This window comes from Mycteria americana, chromosome 6 (assembly GCF_035582795.1).
Source record: "Mycteria americana isolate JAX WOST 10 ecotype Jacksonville Zoo and Gardens chromosome 6, USCA_MyAme_1.0, whole genome shotgun sequence".
Classification (NCBI taxonomy): domain Eukaryota; kingdom Metazoa; phylum Chordata; class Aves; order Ciconiiformes; family Ciconiidae; genus Mycteria; species Mycteria americana.
In genome coordinates, this window is record NC_134370.1 from 15,255,480 (window position 1) to 15,272,869 (window position 17,390).

At 42.4% G+C, this 17,390-nt stretch overlaps 1 protein-coding gene across 1 annotated transcript in view; it reads left to right on the forward strand.

The window, feature by feature from the left end:
* Window positions 1-17,390, forward strand: part of NT5C2 (5'-nucleotidase, cytosolic II) — a 63,244-nt gene that overhangs the window by 29,861 nt on the left and 15,993 nt on the right. Inside the window, exon 3 of the mRNA XM_075504629.1 lies at window positions 2,352-2,425. Within this exon, the coding sequence (XP_075360744.1) occupies window positions 2,352-2,425 (74 nt within the window). The remainder of the gene's footprint in view (window positions 1-2,351; window positions 2,426-17,390) is intronic.

Consider the following 17,390-nt stretch of genomic DNA (forward strand, 5'->3'; position numbering starts at 1 on the left):
TGCCCTGTTCAGAAGGACGGAAAACTATGCTCTGGGGGCTAAACCTAGAGGCAAGAACAAAATTGGACTCCGCAAGTTGGACAAAAAATGTTGCTAGTGTCCCCCGGAGGTATGTTATTCTATCTTAAAGCTCTCCACTTTCAGGAACAAACTGCACAAACATGAGATCAGAAATCTTGTGCTTGAATTAGCTAATAAATAATGCTTCCTGGCATCAGCAGCAACAGAACATAATCAGCTTCATTATATGAAGTATGAGACTGTGTTTAGTACCAAATAGCATTTCGTGTTGGCCTCTTGTAAATCAGAGCTGTCTCGATGTTAGAAGACAAACACGGATTCAAACTGCAGATTCGGATAATTTGCTCCACCTCCTCAAAAGCCAGCTATTGCAGGAGTGAATTTTAGTGATTTATGATCCCATCTCATATTTCCAAAAGGCATTTCTTTACCAGTTCCCAGTTTTTTTCCCATCACTTTGTCTTGTTTAGGTAATACATAAATCTATCAGAAAAGAGCGTCATCTATAACCTCTGAGGCCCCTTAGTGACAAGCCCCATTGTCAAAGGCAGGCACTTTGCCAGGAAACTGTGACTCCCAGAGAGAGTGCGCAAGGTTAGGGGGAAAGTATACTATTGCCAGAGAAACTGTATTCCAAGTGGATTTGTGTGGAACAACAACGATATCCAGTGACTGGTTAAATTAGCCACAGATGTGTTTTCTAGAACACTGTCCAAGAAGATATACAGTACTTTAAGGCTTGGTTCAGACATAATGATCTTCTGAAGTCAAATCAGATCCAAGCAAAATTGCATCGGTACTAGGGAAGTTTTAAAGGAATTGTGTAATATGAGTCAGACAAGTAGATGAATCAGACTGCTGCGAACTAAACAAGGAGCACATCGGTGAGAGATGAGGTAAGACGACTTGCATAGAAGTGTGATAGTTTGATGTTAGCAGTTTGCTGTTAAAATTCGAGCTGTGGTGGATTGACACGGGCAGTTAAATGGGCACGTTATGCCGGCCACCTGCCCAGAACGTGCGTGCGGAGGAGAATCTGCCAGTGGTTTCTTTCAGCTTTTCAGAACGTATGAGTGCTTGGTTTTGCACTTGCCGTCTCCATTGCTGTATCACTGTCCCTGCGCCACTCCTCCACGGCAGTGCTGCCGATTTCAGTTTTTAAGAGGATAATTACTCTGCTGAGGGCAATGCACTTATTAAATATTTGGAGAATTTTCACATAATGAAATCAGAGTACAGGTGAAGGCTCTGGGACTTTTCTCATACAGGAGAGTTTTGTCTCGGCATCACAGCTTGAGCAGTACATGGGATTTCTGTCCGAGATCAGTGTTGAGAAGCTCAGCTTCCATCCCGCAGCCAAGTTCTGACTCTCGTTCTTAAAGTTCAGATAAGACAGAAGGTGGAGAGAAGTCCTGTTGAATTACAGATCTGCTATATGGTTTAAAGTTCTGGTTTAAAGGAAACATAAGCAGCTTAGTTACTGCAGTAGCTGGAACAGGAAGCAAGAAAAGCTTTTGTTGTATTCTCTGACCTATTTCTTTACCATGTTATTTACTTGAACTAAATTGAATATGGTGTATTAAAATGTTGTAATCAAAAAGGGCCTAGAAGCATTCAGCTTAGATTCTCATTGCAATAGGCATTAATAGTAAAAGTGGAATTTAAAGAACAGCAGTTTTGTCAAGGAGTTGCAGGGGAGTTATAAATAAAAAGAAAAATTTTCACAATAGAAATAGCATATTCTTGTGGATGAAAATTTATCTCAGTTGCTGTTTTTCAGAGCTTTATTAAATGTTTTTAACGCTATTGGTGTAAATGTGGAAACGGCTCTGTTTAGGTTTGCTTTGAATTTCCAGATGCAGTTCCAAAGAGGGCTCAAATGCTGTGAGTTTATTCACAGAAATGTTATTTTCTTTTCCTTTCCTTGTTACCTCTTTGTAATAATTTGTTTTAATCAAGCAAATTGTATTGCTTCCCATCCTCTGCTTCCAGTTTCCTCTCACTTGAGCTCTGAATTCTGCTTCAGGAGATTTTGCACTTCTATTCTTAGGAATTTTTGCAGGTCACATGCAAAGCCTCGTGTATGTGTGCATGCATGCGTGTATGTCTTTAGACAGCATACCAATAATTGGAATAACCCTGCAAAGTCATGGCTTTGCTTCAGGAGAAGTCATGGCAAAAAATGAAACATGCCTCTGTTTTCAGGTATATTTTCTGATTTTGACCTAAGAAAGCCAGACATCCTGAGAGCTGGCAGAATGTGTTTGTTCTAAAACGCGATTATTTTGAAAATGCTCATACCTATGGTGCTATTTCTCCTCTCTTTACAGGGTCTTTGTAAACAGAAGTTTAGCCATGGAAAAGATAAAGTGCTTTGGTTTCGATATGGATTATACACTTGCTGGTGAGTATCTTCTTAATTTTTTTTGTCATTGACTTAGTTTGGAATATTGCCTCTTCTTGAGCAAAAAACAGTTACTGGTTGGGCTACTCTGGTTAGCAGGTGCTTCTTCTATTAGCAAATATATCGTTCACTATTCATTGCACTTTGATTTCAGGTGGTTCCCTTAAATTTGTTATCTGCAAGCTGTATTTGGTCACAAGCCATGTTGCTGTAGTACAGTTTCAAGTGATTATGGGTGTCAAGGAAACCAAAGCTTAATAAGTCTAATTGCTTCCTTAGATTCCACTATATTTTGATATTGCCCCTGGTGCAAGCTTGGCTTTGAATAATGAGGTGATTTCTTTTATCCTTGATGCATATGGCGGGCTACACCTTTAGCCAGCAGGTTCTTCTGTGTCCTGGGAGGGTCATTTTTTAATAGGTTTTCCTCTTTCCCACTCCTTGCTTGGCCACATCAGTGACTCATTTTGAGAAGAGGCAAGGCAGGGGGAGTGTCTTACATCATCTGAACAAGTTCCTTTAGAAAGCTTTGCCCATTCTTTGTGGCAGATAGGCTTTGGGAGGTTGCATAAGACCTTTTAGTTTCATAAAATTTTTTGCATGACTTCTCCATCTTTCAAATACTCGACAGGCAAGTTCTCTGAGACTTTTGATGAAGGGGGGTAAAGTTATCATTTCCTGCATAATCAGACTTGCATAATGTTATGTATGTTAAGGAAGGAAGAGATAAAAAGCCCACTTCCACTTTCCTACATTATAGTATCACACAGGCAGTAACTGAGGATGTCATGTATAATCCTGCCTTCTTTCTCATTACCACTTCCAAGGTTGTGGATAAAAAGTTCCTATCACCCTTGCTATTTCAATTTAGAATTGTGAATATAAACTGAGAAAATGTGAGGTAGAGTGTCAGGGTCACCTAATAATAGGTTAATGCAGTATGTCAACTATGGTCCTCTAGTTACTGTGTCTACTGAGAAGGAATGAGAGATGAGTAATGTGGCTAGGGACAGTGTGAGGGTCACAGGAGCCGGGGTCAGTGGCTAAGCAAAGGGCAGGAAGGTTTACATGTGCTCATGGTTCAACACAGTGCTGCAAGGAGCGGTTTTAGAGGCTGTGGCAGGTAATTGCAGTTTATATTTAGATCACTTGCTTTTGTGCTTTTAAGCAGTTATCCATGAGGCAGGAGTTATATATAAAAGGTTTGGTTGTTCAACACCTCATTTGTACATCTGTTTAAAGTTCCTGCCACTTTTTAAGTCATGAAGTGTATCATTGTTAATCTGCGCTGGATCTGACTGCAAGCGTGTGCTTTCAGTGGTTGTGTTTCCCAGCTGTGACAGCCTTGTGGCAGTGCCTTTAAGGAGCACAAAACAGTTGTTCAGGAACAAATGCTTAAAAAAAAAAAAAACTTGTGGGTTTCACTTCGGTAACGGAAAAACAACTTCTGTGCCTTTCGCAAACTGGCGGCATTTCCCAAGGACTCAGGTGATCCCAGTGGGGCTGGCGTGGAGCGTGAAGCGTGTTGCTAACTTTCATTCTGACAGAAGGAGAGCTTCAGCACTATCCTCACTTCTCCGACTGTTCATTTTACTCAAGTGTTGCTTGTTCCTGTAAACACAGAGCAAATGTGGTGTTACCCACAAAATCATGCTTGGTTTGATTAGAGGAAAAAATGTGAATGTTTCAAGCATCCTAAAATGGTACCCAGGGACATGGAAACCTGGGGCTTCCAAGGCTGAAAGATCACAGTGCTACAGTTAAGCAGGCAAAGGCATTCAGGGGAGTTGAGTGACAGGGTATGGTGCAGAAAAAGAAACGGGATGTGGTCTGAGCAGAAAACTGGAAATCTGGACCGCTCTGGAGTAAGCTGCTGTCCTATGACTTCTTGCGTGGTACAACAGAGATAATAGTTGCAGATCATTTTACAAGGAGCTGTGAGAATGTAATTGGGTTGGAAAGCCTTTTGCAGATGAAAAACATTATGCCTGGTAAGTACTATTTCCCTTTTTTTCACTTCACTGGGAAATTAACATACAAAATTACCTGTTTGTCTTCCTATGTCTCGGAGTCATCCTTTCTTCTCCATGTGGGCTTTTGTTATCTGACCATTATTTGCTATATATAACTGTTACACACAAGAAAAATTACTTGTTTATTGCAGGGGATTTAAAGAGTGTAGTGTTAGAATGTGATTATGTTTATAATTAATTAATTGGAAATGATAATGAAGAAGTGGGGCAAGTGAAGTATTACATTAGTGTGTTGTAGTGCATTCTTTAGACCCTTTTGTGTTTTCTGTTTGGGCATGTTATCCCTTACACAGTGTTTCACATGGACATGCTACTGTCTAGATTAAAACAGAAAAAAAGTAATGTAAAAAGCTAGTTTAGCTGTAATTTAACATCTGGAACTGGTATCTGCATACCAGATGGTGCATGCTGAGCAGAAGCCTTTTGGAGACCATTCAAGACATGTAAATAGACCAAGGAAGAGGAACAGAAGCATCTCCAGTGTCATCAGCTCCTCATCTAGTTTTCTGCATTTTACTTTCAGATATTGCTAAGTCACTTTTCTGTAAAGTTGTTTAAAAATATCCCAACCACAATCTTCATATTCAGTGATTGAAGGCAGTTGGAGCCATTGACCCTGCCAAAAACTATATGCCACGTCCTTTCCCCACTCTGTGTTGTGAACTTTCACATCAGAAATAAACTGATGACATTCATCCCATAGCTGACAGTCATATACTTTGACATCTCAGAAGAAGAATGATTATTTTGGAACATCTTGAGTTACCTATCTTGTGAAGAGGAGGCTGTGGTGTCGGTAAAAGAAAACACATTGTCACTCTTCTCTCTTTTGTCTTCCCAAATCAGTGGCCACTGGTAGCACCAAAAGTCTGGCTTAGGAGGTGGTTCAGTACCAGGGAAGTCAGAATCACTTGACTTATTTTGAACTTTAGAAGCTTGAGACAGTTTTGTTCTTGTACTTTATGAGTTCAAGGACACAAACCTACTTACAATAACACTGTTTTCTGCCTAGAAGAATCTAATTTGGGTAGGGACATGGCATTTTCATTTTGAAGTACATTGTAACATCTACTACACACATGCTGCAGTGATCATGTGTTCTACTACTAGCATGACTGAGAATGTCAGCTTGCCAACCGACAGCAGTTTTAGTATCATCATGTTACATTGCACATAAAATACGATTTCATGCATTGTTTTATAGGGTAGTATTTCTGAGCCTTATTAAATTAAAGGACCACTTAACTCAGAATTGAAAAAATTCAAGGCTGTCTGATACAGCATTGCCACAGTGGTTTTATTTGCTTTCAAGTCAAAATTAGGTTAAACTTTGAATTCTTGTTAATAACTTCTATGTTCTCTTATTGTGTTTGTCTCTTTCCTTGCATAGGGTTGAGAAATACTGTTAATGGGTGGGTTGGGCAAACAAAGTCTTATTGTCTTGAAGAAAAGAGCCTGAAGTTTTTAGCCTTCTCTTCTGAGAAATTATGGACATTAAATTGCTGAATTTGTAGCCACTATGATTACAACTAGAATTAATTTTAATGCTGCGAGCTCAAAATAAAATGAAAGCAGATTGAAATAACTCTCACAGGTTTTAGATTCCTTGTTTTCCCATCAAGGATTGCTGTTGCATCCTCATGGGGTGAATAAGATCTCCTACACGTATGGAAACTCCCAAGTCTCCCTAGGTTTATGTGCTGGATACACTAATACTAGAGGCTCAGAAATCTGTGTTGTATGTGGAGCCGACTGTCCCCTTCCTATTCAAGCTGTTTGGTTTGCTTGTGTTAGTGAATCACATTTAGTACATAAAAGAATGTTTCTTTTAAGCTAGGTGTTATTGGGAGGAAACTCAAAGGAGCAGGAAGAACAGCAGGGTTTGACTGTGGTTTGTGCGTATAGTTAAATAGTTGCTGCTTAAAATCTTGGAGGGCTTGATGCAAGCAAGAGTCATCAGCTATTTCAGCCCTTGCTGTTAGTGGAGATTAAGACAAGTTTCTGTGATGTTACGCAGCCGTCGCCCCAGCAGCCCTTCGTTCTCTGCTGCTGACCTTGCTGCCTGCCAGCCAGGGAGCGAGGCCCGTGCCGATTCACCAGGGTTCCCTTGCTCCCTGGAAGCGACGGTGTTACACCAGGATCTGCAAATACCTGTGAAGGGCTGCATTTGCTCTCAGGGCAGAACTGAGAATTTTTGAAAAATTCCTGTTTAAATCCTTAAGTTAGAGAGATTTGAGGGTCCTTTTGTAGAGCATTTTGTTTGCTAAATAGTAGTTTCTTTTGTTATCATTATAGAGAATGATTCATCTCTCCTTATTCATCATGACTAGCTAGATGACCAGTAGTCAGTAACAATTCTGGTCTGCCTTCCTGTTTTACTAGTACTGTCAAAACTGCCCATGCTTTGGTAAAGGAAAATGTTCCACGTAATCCAAAAGATTTACAGCCTTCTCTGTTTTGTGTTTACTGGAAACTGCAGGAAGAAAGATAAAGGTATGTCAGCAGAGAGTCTTCACTGCAACACTCACCTGAGACTAGGAGTTGGTGAGGCCCATTGGAAATGCAGCAGAGAGATTGGTTTCACACAGCATTTTATTTGGCTGCTTTCTTCTCAGTGTGAGCTACACTTGTAATTAGTAGGTCTGGATCCAAGTAATGCAAGAGGCCTTGGCATTACTAGGTCCTAAATGGGACAGGTTGCACAATGAGGTGATTGATAGATGTCCCTTGACAGGAGCAGGGCTAAAGCAGTGACGTTCTCAAACTGGCTGTAATTTCACACCGGGCCATTGGCAGATGGAGAGGGAATTAATAAGAATTACAAACTCAATTGTGCTTGAAAAGATTCCTCAGTGACTACCCTCCTTCTCCAAAAGTTACGGCCTCGTTGAAGGTTTTACCTTCTATCTCTGAGGTAGACAAGATGTAATATTAGTAGGCAGGATGCTTTCATTTGGAATGCTTTTCCTGTACTTAAATCACTGCGGCTTCCACGTTCTCCAGAAATCAATAATAAAATTATCTTTGGCTGCTGAAAGCTGTTTCAATAAAAAAGAAGGGGAAACGAGGCTTGAAAAATACTGTTTTTATTGTGTGCAAATATGATTAATACAACATAATCTGATTGCAATATAGCTTGTGTCCTGGAAACATTGGCAACTTAGTGCCAAGATTTGGTGCACTGCAAAGATTTTATTGCAAAATTGCTTATGCTTTCAGCTGTAGCATTTCCCTTCTCATCACATGGGAAAAGATCATGGGAAAGACAGCTTTAGTCTTTCCCAACTTACTCCAAAGTGCAACATGAGGAAACAGGTTTTGCCCCTTCCTCAAGTAGGCGTTTGTGTCTAAGCCATCTTTGCAGTTTGGAGGAGAGGGAAATTTTTCACACCCACATCTTATTTTTGAAATGTTTTTCTTTACCTGTTGACTCTGGAAAAGATACATTCAACCAGAAGGTAGGATTGGCTTGTTGCTGTGTGTGATCTGGGAGAAAAGGTGGCAGCTGAATTGAGAACTGGTTCTTCAATCGATCTAGTATTTTTACGGTAGCTGAGTTGTATCAGTTTTCTGTGTTTCAGTTTCCACAACTGAGAAATGGGACTAATGAATTTGTACCTTGTATAAAAAATTTCTGGATTGCACAGATGAAAAACAAAGTATAAACGTGGGAGTTTTATACATGAAAGATTGAACTGAATACTTCAAAAAGCTGCTGAGCTTGTAATGTTTGCAACTACAAAGCAATATTTGTTCTTCTGTTCAGATACTGTTATTGTCTGTTTATTGGTACTGGGCTCCAATAGAGATGTTCTAACGAGGCTCTCCTGCTTAGGTTAAAGGTTTGTCTTTAGTTCCATCATGATGTAAGGACTACAGGCTTTGAGGCTCTTTTGGGGAGATACTAAGCAGTTTTGCTTCATTCCCTGATCTCTGGATGATACAATTCTTTGTGTTGTACAGAAATAGTATGGTGGCTAGAGAAGGGAATTGGTAGATGTGACAACAGTAGCCTTCAAACTGTCCTAGCAAAAAATGAGAGATGCCTTGGCTATTGCACATCTGCTGTCTGTGTTTTCACATTTGCACATTTCCAGTTTAACAGGTGCAGATTTTGTAGATTTCAGAGGCTGATTTAGCCATTAGTGTTTTAAAGCTAAAGGCAAATGGAGAAGTTAAATTGTTCCTAGTATGCTTTGAGCCTGATGTTTTTTCAAATACCAGTGCAGTGCTCGAGTGGCTATTGTCCCTGCTCTCTTTGTGTTGCTGCTCTTTGGAGTTTGACCATTTAAAGCTGTGTAATGAGCAAACCAAGGTCTGGAGCTGTGGGATCTCGCATGCTGGCATTGGGAATGAGGAGTGGAGAAAGCATGTGTTGCTTGCTCCATCCCAGTAAATCACCAACTGACAAACTGCTAATCTGCTGTCTGTGGATTCTTGGAGAATCAGAGTGTTAGACAGAAGCTGCTGAAAGAACAAGTCTTCACAGTGTAAGGAAAGTTTCAAAAGCTGCTATATTCTGTTTTCTTGCTCTTAAAAACATGAGAATAACACCAAGCTGGGTCAGCAGGCTGTTAGTATACCAACGGCCAGTTCTTGTCTTTGCCAGATGGATGGAAATATGGAGGTATTTTTCACTCTAATAGACCCCCTTATCTAGTAATCTTAATACCACAACAGAAGTACTATTAAGTTGCAAATACCCTTGTGATGACACAAACAGCTTACTCTGTAGGAGGAACCAAAGCTGAGAGTACAGAAGGCTTTAACTCTGAGATCACATGTGTGCTATTGCTTTGTGAATGCCTTATTTTAGCACACTTCAGAAAAACTTATGTATGTGGCTTATTGACAGCATGGGCACTTGTGCTACATAGAAGCCCAGGTGCACACTGTTAAACAAATGTGTAGCTTTTGAGGCTGACTCTCTTAAGTGACTATGGAGAGAAATTAAGAAGCTGGATCTGTCTGGACACTGATACAGCTGAATAATGCCTAGATATAGTGTGTAAATGATTATTATACCTTTAAGTAATTTTCTTTTTATTTCTAGATGCTAGCAAATTATGTTTGAACATGAAGCCCATGCAACTATTTCTTCCCTGTTCAGAAGTCTTCATTGAAGAACTAAGCCCGTATTTTGGCACAGTAGTTTGTTTCCATGGAAATGCAGGGATATTTCCAGTATGGGATTATGACTCCCAGTGGGCTGTATCTGAGAGAGGTAAATTGTGAAGGCCACTTGTTAAGCACAAAAAAGGATTCTCTTGTGTCAGGGAAACCATAAAAAATTCCCATAAAAGAACAGGTGACTGTGTAGTCATCTTTAAAATATTATTCCAGTGCAAAGGAATGTTATGTCAACTATTAAAAGAGACAAACTGAAGTTTCCTTGAAATGCAGAGTCCGTCTGAATTGCTTCTCTCAACATGCAAAATGTGACCTCAGTGCTGTTGTTGTTACCTCAAGCCATGCATTTTTATTCAGCAGAAGAAATCTTTCCAACACTAAGCTCTGTTTTGCCAGCCTCTGAGGCATATCCAAACAGCCCAAATCTTTGTTACATCGAAGGCAAACAAAGTGCAGCAGTAGAAAGCTAAAAATATCTGGAATTTACCAATGAGAGCACTAATAAGCCTGCTTTGGGAAGAGTTAAAGCTGATGATACTTGACAACACTTTTGTTTTTAAAACAAGTAGAAACACAGCACTAAAAACAACCTGAAGTGTAGACCCAGTAACTCAGAGCCAAGCTGAACATACAATACTGTGTCAGTCCTTGAAGCAACAACAAATCCTGTCTTTACAGATCCTTTTAGCATGCAGAGTGGGAGAATAGGAGCTGATACGGTTCCAGGTTAGAGGTTTTAGAGCTGAAAGCTGTGCTTTGCACATGGGGACGTTTGCAGGAGCATTAGAGGTAAGGAAATTTCCATGGCTCTTAGGCTGCAGAGTGGGTGCATAGCTGCTTTATGGGCACTGCTGCAGTTGCGGACTGCAGAGCCTCTGTGCTTCTCTATAGGCGTGTGCTGGTTTCCACCCAGAACGCTGTATTTGGCATTGTCAGAAAAGGGTGCTGAGGAGCCACCAAAGCTCAGATCCAAAAGATTCAACCCTCTGATGATTAGTGACTCTTGCCTTGCTTCCTGTTATCAGATTTACTGTCAAAACCATCTGTGGCCGCAAGAGGCTTAGTGCAAGATCTGGCTGTTCATGCACGGCAGAGCAGCTTGTGTGTTAAGCATACGAGAATATCCTGGGACGCACCTGGAGGTTTTGTCAAGGTCTTGTTTGCTGATCACTACAAATACATAATTTCTAGTGAAATAGAAAAGGTACATTAAATATTGAAGTGTGCTTAAAGCTCAGCTTTGTCTTACTGCACAGAACACTTCTGTGTTTGAAAATGTTTCTTTGGGTAGATGAAAATTATGATCAATATGGCAGCAGTTTCTTCTCATTTCAGATTGAAAAATTGAGTGAATTCAAAGCAACAAAACATACTGTTGCTACCCATTTTGTTTGTTTGGTACTATGAAAACTCAGTTTAAATATAGGCTGAAATACTACAATTCTGCTTTGCATAATACAGTGCATTTTTATTTATGGTCTAGTGGTTAAAATCAAAACCCAAGAGACAAGAGGACTGGGGTCTGTTCCTGGCTGTTTTTCAACTTGTTTTGACCGTAGACAAATCCCTTATGGTCACAGTTCAGCCGAGTCCATAAACAAATGGCAAGTCAGTGATTCACCACATTCCTAATTGAAAACATATGAGTTGTCCCATGGGTTTCGTTTGGGATTTCTTGCGGTTACAGTTAGGCACGTTTACTACTTTGTCAGTTTGTTTACAGGCACTGAGCTCCCAGGTGGGCACAGCACAAACATGCACGACTCCATTGCCCTGCACGCAGGGAGGCACATAGCAGGCACATGTTTACGTGGGCAGGGGTGAACTGAAACCAGTGCTATACGCAACCAAGGCTTTAAACAGGAGCGTCTGTTTTTCCCTTCGTGTCCGGTGAGGATGCTGTGAAGTGAAATCTCTGCAGTGGCCGTGGCAGAAGTTGAGGTAACACTTGATGGGTCTTTGGAAAGAGAAATGCAAGGCAAGGGGAGCTGGAGGTTTGTGCTTACCCCCGCTCCTGGGATTGCCAAGCCAGCTGAGCTTGTTTGTACAGAGGCTCCCGCAGTACAGGTACCTCTGCAGTGTTTCCAGTTCTCATGGAAAAGAAAATCCTGTGCCGTGTTTCCAGTGCAAAATGGGAGCACCTGCCAGGCTGTGCAAGCCAGGAGTGAGTCTGGGCTCCCGTCAGAGCTGAGCACTCTGACTCCGCTGTCAAAACCGAAGGGAAGCTAACACCCAGGTGTGAAACTTAAACATGACATTTCAGATTCCTTCCTGTGTAAGTAATGAATTATTTTAACATAGAGAGCAGGGTAGCTTGAAACGTTACCGTTTCCCTTTCGTTATGTTTCAGTGACAGTGCCTGACAACATCTCCCCTGGTTAGAAAAGACCCCGTAACACAGAAGCTGAAGTCATTAGTATTCTAGAGCATAAATCCTCTTCTTTTCTGACTATGTATGAAAACTGGCATTGCTCTGTAACGGGTTATGAAGATAATACTGAGCGTCCTTTCAGGGTATCTATATAGAGGTCAGATAGCATTCTTCACTACCTGGTTACTTCTGGGGATCCTCAGACCTCTGGCCCTACAGCTGAGACAAACTTTCCTCAAACTATGGCAGTATGTGGAATGCCTGCCCAACACTTACTAGTGTGTTTAATTGGTGTTGTTGCTTCAGTGGGGTTATTTTTTAACTAAGTTCAATGTCCCAAACAGCTCCAGGACTGGTCACTCACTGTTTCTCTCTGGATTCTCAGCTGGAGTTGCAGGTTGGGTGTGATCAGAAGTGTCAGGGAATGAGTATTTGGTGATTGCGTGAAATAGTCAGCAGTCTGGTTGGTTGTGGAGGGGTGACTGTCACAGACATCCTGGCGGTAGCTGGCACTAAATGCCCAGCTTTGGGGCTTCGTACAGAGGACTTGTTGACAGAATGGAGGGCTCTGGGGATAGATCTATCCTATTTTGGGACACTAGTCTAGGGTCTCATTTGATAGACATTGTTGAGGCAGGATACATAGATACTTGTACTGTTATAGGGGATGGGGCTGTAAAAGGGGATCTTGGTCCTCAAGGCTTTAACTAAGCACTTTTCATCAGGACAACATTGATACAAATGTATTTCTAATACATTATTTGTGGTGCAATTCAGAATATGGATCAACATTTAAAATGAGCAGCACTTTGATCCTGCTCTTTGTCAGGTTTGTATAATTTCAGAAATGTATTTGCACAAGCTTAATTATGCATGTTGTGCCTGAGATGTATATAAATCTGGATACTAGCTACCCACCTGTCCATATATGTCCCTAACTGCTTGATTTGCATGCCTTACTCACTGGGGAATAAGCAGCAACTGAAATAACCTGTTTCTAGTTATTTTACTTTCATTTCTTCAAGACTTAACACAAAGTGATTGGGCTGCATTTCCTGTGCTTCAGAGAAAAGGCTAAACTCCTTGCAGTATCTGTCCACCTTTTGGCTTATCTGTCCTTATGTGACCTCTGGGGAACCCAGATAGCGGGTAAAATTTCTGAAGATTGAGTGTTTGTTAAAGCTTTTTGCAACCCTTTGGAGGAGGTCATCACCTCTAGTTTGAGAAATACTGATCTTATCTGGACACCTGGAAGTCAAAAGCCAATTAGTTTCATCTGCCAGCCAAAACAGTGTGGGTAGACTAAGGTGTTTCAATTCCCAAGACACTCTCAGTGGCCAGGGCCGAGGACAGGGAAGCCCACAGTGCAGACAGTGCTCTCAGCCCCTGCGTGGGGAAGAAGTCGAGGTGGTATGTGCCCAAAGGGTCAGAGCAGGCGATGCACCAGCCGCAGAAAGCAGCTGCTCCCGGTAAGTCCCCTGCCAATGCGGGGCTGTTTCTGGGGGCACTGCGAGCATCTTTCCCTGGGCTGCTCTCGGCTTCCAGATGGGAGGGAAGGCAGGCGAGGAGTTGGCTGATGGAAGGGATTAAACTCCTTCAGGAGATGCTAGGACGTCATAGGAGAGCACACTGGCAAAAGAGAGTGACAGATGGGGAAAAACCGGGGGCAGGGATGAATGAGACTTCAGGTCATCATTTAGTAGTCCTCGCCCTGCCTCTGTCCCCAGAGGAGCTGCTCACTCTGCGGGCTTCTGTTGTTACTGCAGCAACCTTCCGAGCTCATCTTTCCCTTCCTAAACCAGGGTGCTGGTGATGAGGAGCTACTTCCTGAAAGCTGCCTCAGGGGTGTGGGAAATCAGCGTGTTGCCACTGTTCTCAATTTAGAGCTTTTACCAGCACCAAATCCGTAGTGGTCGGAAATAAAATGGCTAGGCAGGACTAGCTTGCAGGTGTGCAGTTTGAGACAGCAAATGTATCTCACAAAAGTGACATGGCTGAAGCAGTGCAAAAAGGAGTGGTTATTGTAACTTTAGCTCCTGCTTCTCTCCTATGATCCATGACTAGCTTGTAAGAAGCATCGACAAGCCCTGGAAGAAACCATGTTACATCTTCAGTGAGAAGCTGCCCTGCCTGAATTTGAAATCTTTGTCTGTGCAGAGGAGGAACAAGGAAAGAAATGGGCAGCCCTTGAAGGGCTTTCTCCTCCCCACAGCTTAAACAGAGCCATCCCATGCACTACAGCCTTCCCCAGCTATTCATTTTGAAACAAAACAGGCTTTAAACACTTGTTTTCAGAGAATTCTTCCAGGAGGTCTGCATACTTCTGTGGGTCCTTTTTGCAACATCATTCCAACTCATTCAGCTTTGTATTTAGCGTAAATTGGATGTCAAAGTTATTCCTGATTACCCTGTGCATACCTTTAAGTTGCAGAATAGGTCTGGTCTTCTTACTGTGTGTGCTTGCAGACCGGTGCACTGCAATACGGTGCAGCACTATGTGCAGGTTTGGTACCAGTTTATCCCGCAATGCTTTGCACATAAAAGCCCAAGCGGAAGCGTGTTCAAGTATGTAACTGAATTTAGACGTGCTACGTCAGACTGACCTGGTGTGCAAGGCTCTCGCTGGGAGTGCCTTCAGATGTAGGGCAAAATTCTCTTCTCAGATTCCCGGAGTAGCTCCTGACTCAGTCTCCCGAGTCTCCTGTGCTGACATGTGCAGGCGTTTTGTGGTGTGAAAGAAAGTGAGTGCCCTGAAAGGAGTAATCTCTCACCAACTGAGGAATGGACAATAATGGCAAAGCCCCAAAAAGAGCACGAGACCCTTTCTTGAACCAGTTGCTCTGCATCTGAGAGAAACTCGAAGGGTTTGTGTCACTTGGGCAATGTGCTTGTAGCCTCTTCCTCCTAATTATCACTGAGCTGATGATCTAAGACTGCTTTGTGGGTATGAGGACAGAATTTTGCCTGCAGGATGCACGATTACCAACTGTGCCTCCTCTATAAATCAGTTGTAAGTGTATTTGGAATAGCTGCCAGGCCGGTTTCTGAGCTTACCAGAGGACAGAGCTCCAGCAGATACAGTCCCACATGGCACAGAGCTGTTGCAGTTTTAAAATCAGTCTGATTTTTTTCTTTAACAGGGGAGCCCAGTGTAACTCCGTCAAGACTGGAGTGACACTCTGAATCTGCATCTGCCTCATGTGAGTTAAAATCCTGGCAGCAGCATTTTGCATAAGCTGGAGCCTCTGTAGAGATCTTTTTCTTTTTTTTTTTTTTTTCCTTTTTTTTTTTTTTTTTTCCTTTTCAGGAAGGCTATAAAATTGTTACTGTATGTGTCTTGGCAGCAAAGGTAAAAACAACCACACAAATGCATGAGAATTGCATACCTTACTGCACAACCCCTGCTCATTCCAGATCAGCTTCCCTCCTAGCACGTACTGTGTAAGGGACGTCCGCACTCATCACAGACCTGAAGGCTTGCAACGTTCACTCCCGGGGTACTGCTTTTTACCTTTCAATAGCATAATGTTAAGCCAAGTGATGGTATTAAGGGGAGGCTGAAATGCTGTCAACTGGCTTCTGTTTTTTTTAAACCTTCGGTTGTTTTCTTTCCACCCCGGTTGCATAATCCACGAGCGCTGGGTGCCGATTGTCCTGTGCCGCTGAAGTATTTGCCTGTGTTGGAACATGGACTATTAAAATAACATGGTCCTCTGGAGCTGGGGACTTGGCATGGTGGCAGAGACATGGCCATCAGGTAGTAAGAAAGAGAAAAAGAAATCAGAATAAGTTGTAGCATGTGCTTTGGTTTTACTGTTGTCCCACGTGCATTGGGCAAGGACACTCTGAAAATGGGTTCATGGCTCTGCCTCTTCACCTGTCACAGAGTTGGGGATGCTTGAAGACTGGGCCCTTCTCAGCTGGGTGAAAGAGCTGGGCACAGGAGACACTGCATGGCAAATAGCTGAATTCATGGCATCACCGTGGCACATAAATTATCTCCAGTTATGGTCTCAGCAACCAGGTCTGAGGGAGAGGGATGTGCCAGGAAAGTTTAAAACTATTTTTTCGTTATGCAGCTGCAGAAAAAAATATTGATCTGTTCTCTCTACTCTTTTTCCCCACGGATGCCCGAAGTAAACAAGATACAAGAGAGAGCGACCAGCCCTGAGTACAATATTGAAATACATTTTTTCATCTAGTAATGCACATAGCTGGGGCATCTTCCCCGAATGTGCTGCCATAGTTGCAGCACTGTTAGCCTGTTCATACTTGGTCTGAAGGAGGTGGACCATTTGTTTGCCCGGAAGCTCATGTTACTGAAACAGGCATTCGCACAGCTTACGAGAAATGTCAGTGGGTTGTGGCTTATACTGATTGATGCAGGATGTGCTGTGGTGTAGGGTGCTGTCAAGGTGGGCTTGGTGAGCTCTCAGTCTGTTCCCAGCTGTGTGTCTAATTACAGGAAAATTTATCTTGAGCAATGAGTATGATGGTAACTGGAGAACATTTATTGTCCCTTTCCTGTTTCCAGGAGTCCAGTTTCCCATGTCTCTGTTTAGTTCGTGTATCAAGGAGAAGGCTCTCGTTTTCCAGATATTGTGGAGTGGTAGAAAAATAGGGAAGGGACCTGAGGCATGAATGAGCTAGTAGTTTAGTTTTATTCAAAGAGATGTCAAGGAAGCAAAATCTAGAGCTTGAGAGGTAAGGGGAATAACTGCCTGCCGAAAAGAATCATTCAGATTAATCCTATTGCAGTACTGTCTCAACAGAGACTTGGGATGATGAAGTCTGAGGTTGACACCTGTTCTTCAGCCTTTTTCCTACTGGTGCTTCAGCTTGTTTCCTTAGACTCGGAGAGTTAAAAGGAGGTCTGTAGGGATAAATCTAAGACGGAGAGGCAAATACAGAAAGGAAGAAATTGAGTGAGGGCATTTTGTGAGCAGCTGGCCACATGTCCCACCACAGCCGTTCTCTGGTGGAACGTTAACAAGATGCACAGGTTGTTTAACAGAGAGCCCTACAGTTTCTCTGGAAAGGTTCTGCTGGAGCTGTTGATGAACCACTTTCTTTGCGTCTGGGCAGCATCACCATGGTTGGTGAGTTCAGACAGAGCAGGGTTTCCTTGGAGAAGTGTTTTGTTGGGAAGTGATGTTTTATGGATAAGTTGGTAACATGGTCAAATTCCCAGGAAGCTAATGAGGAGGAGTGCAGCAGCTTCATGGACAGAGTGGGGGACTGGAGGCTGCTTCACATAATGGGGAGCTTTGCAGCACTTTCACCTTCTGAGAGTATGTACAGGTGTATTTATTACCATTTTCCCTGGGAAGTGCCTTTACTGTCCTGCATCAGAGGAATTCCTTTTTCCAGATGATGCTCTGGTGTCACTCTCACAATGTTGTTCATCACCTAACTGCCTTTTGCTCCCTCC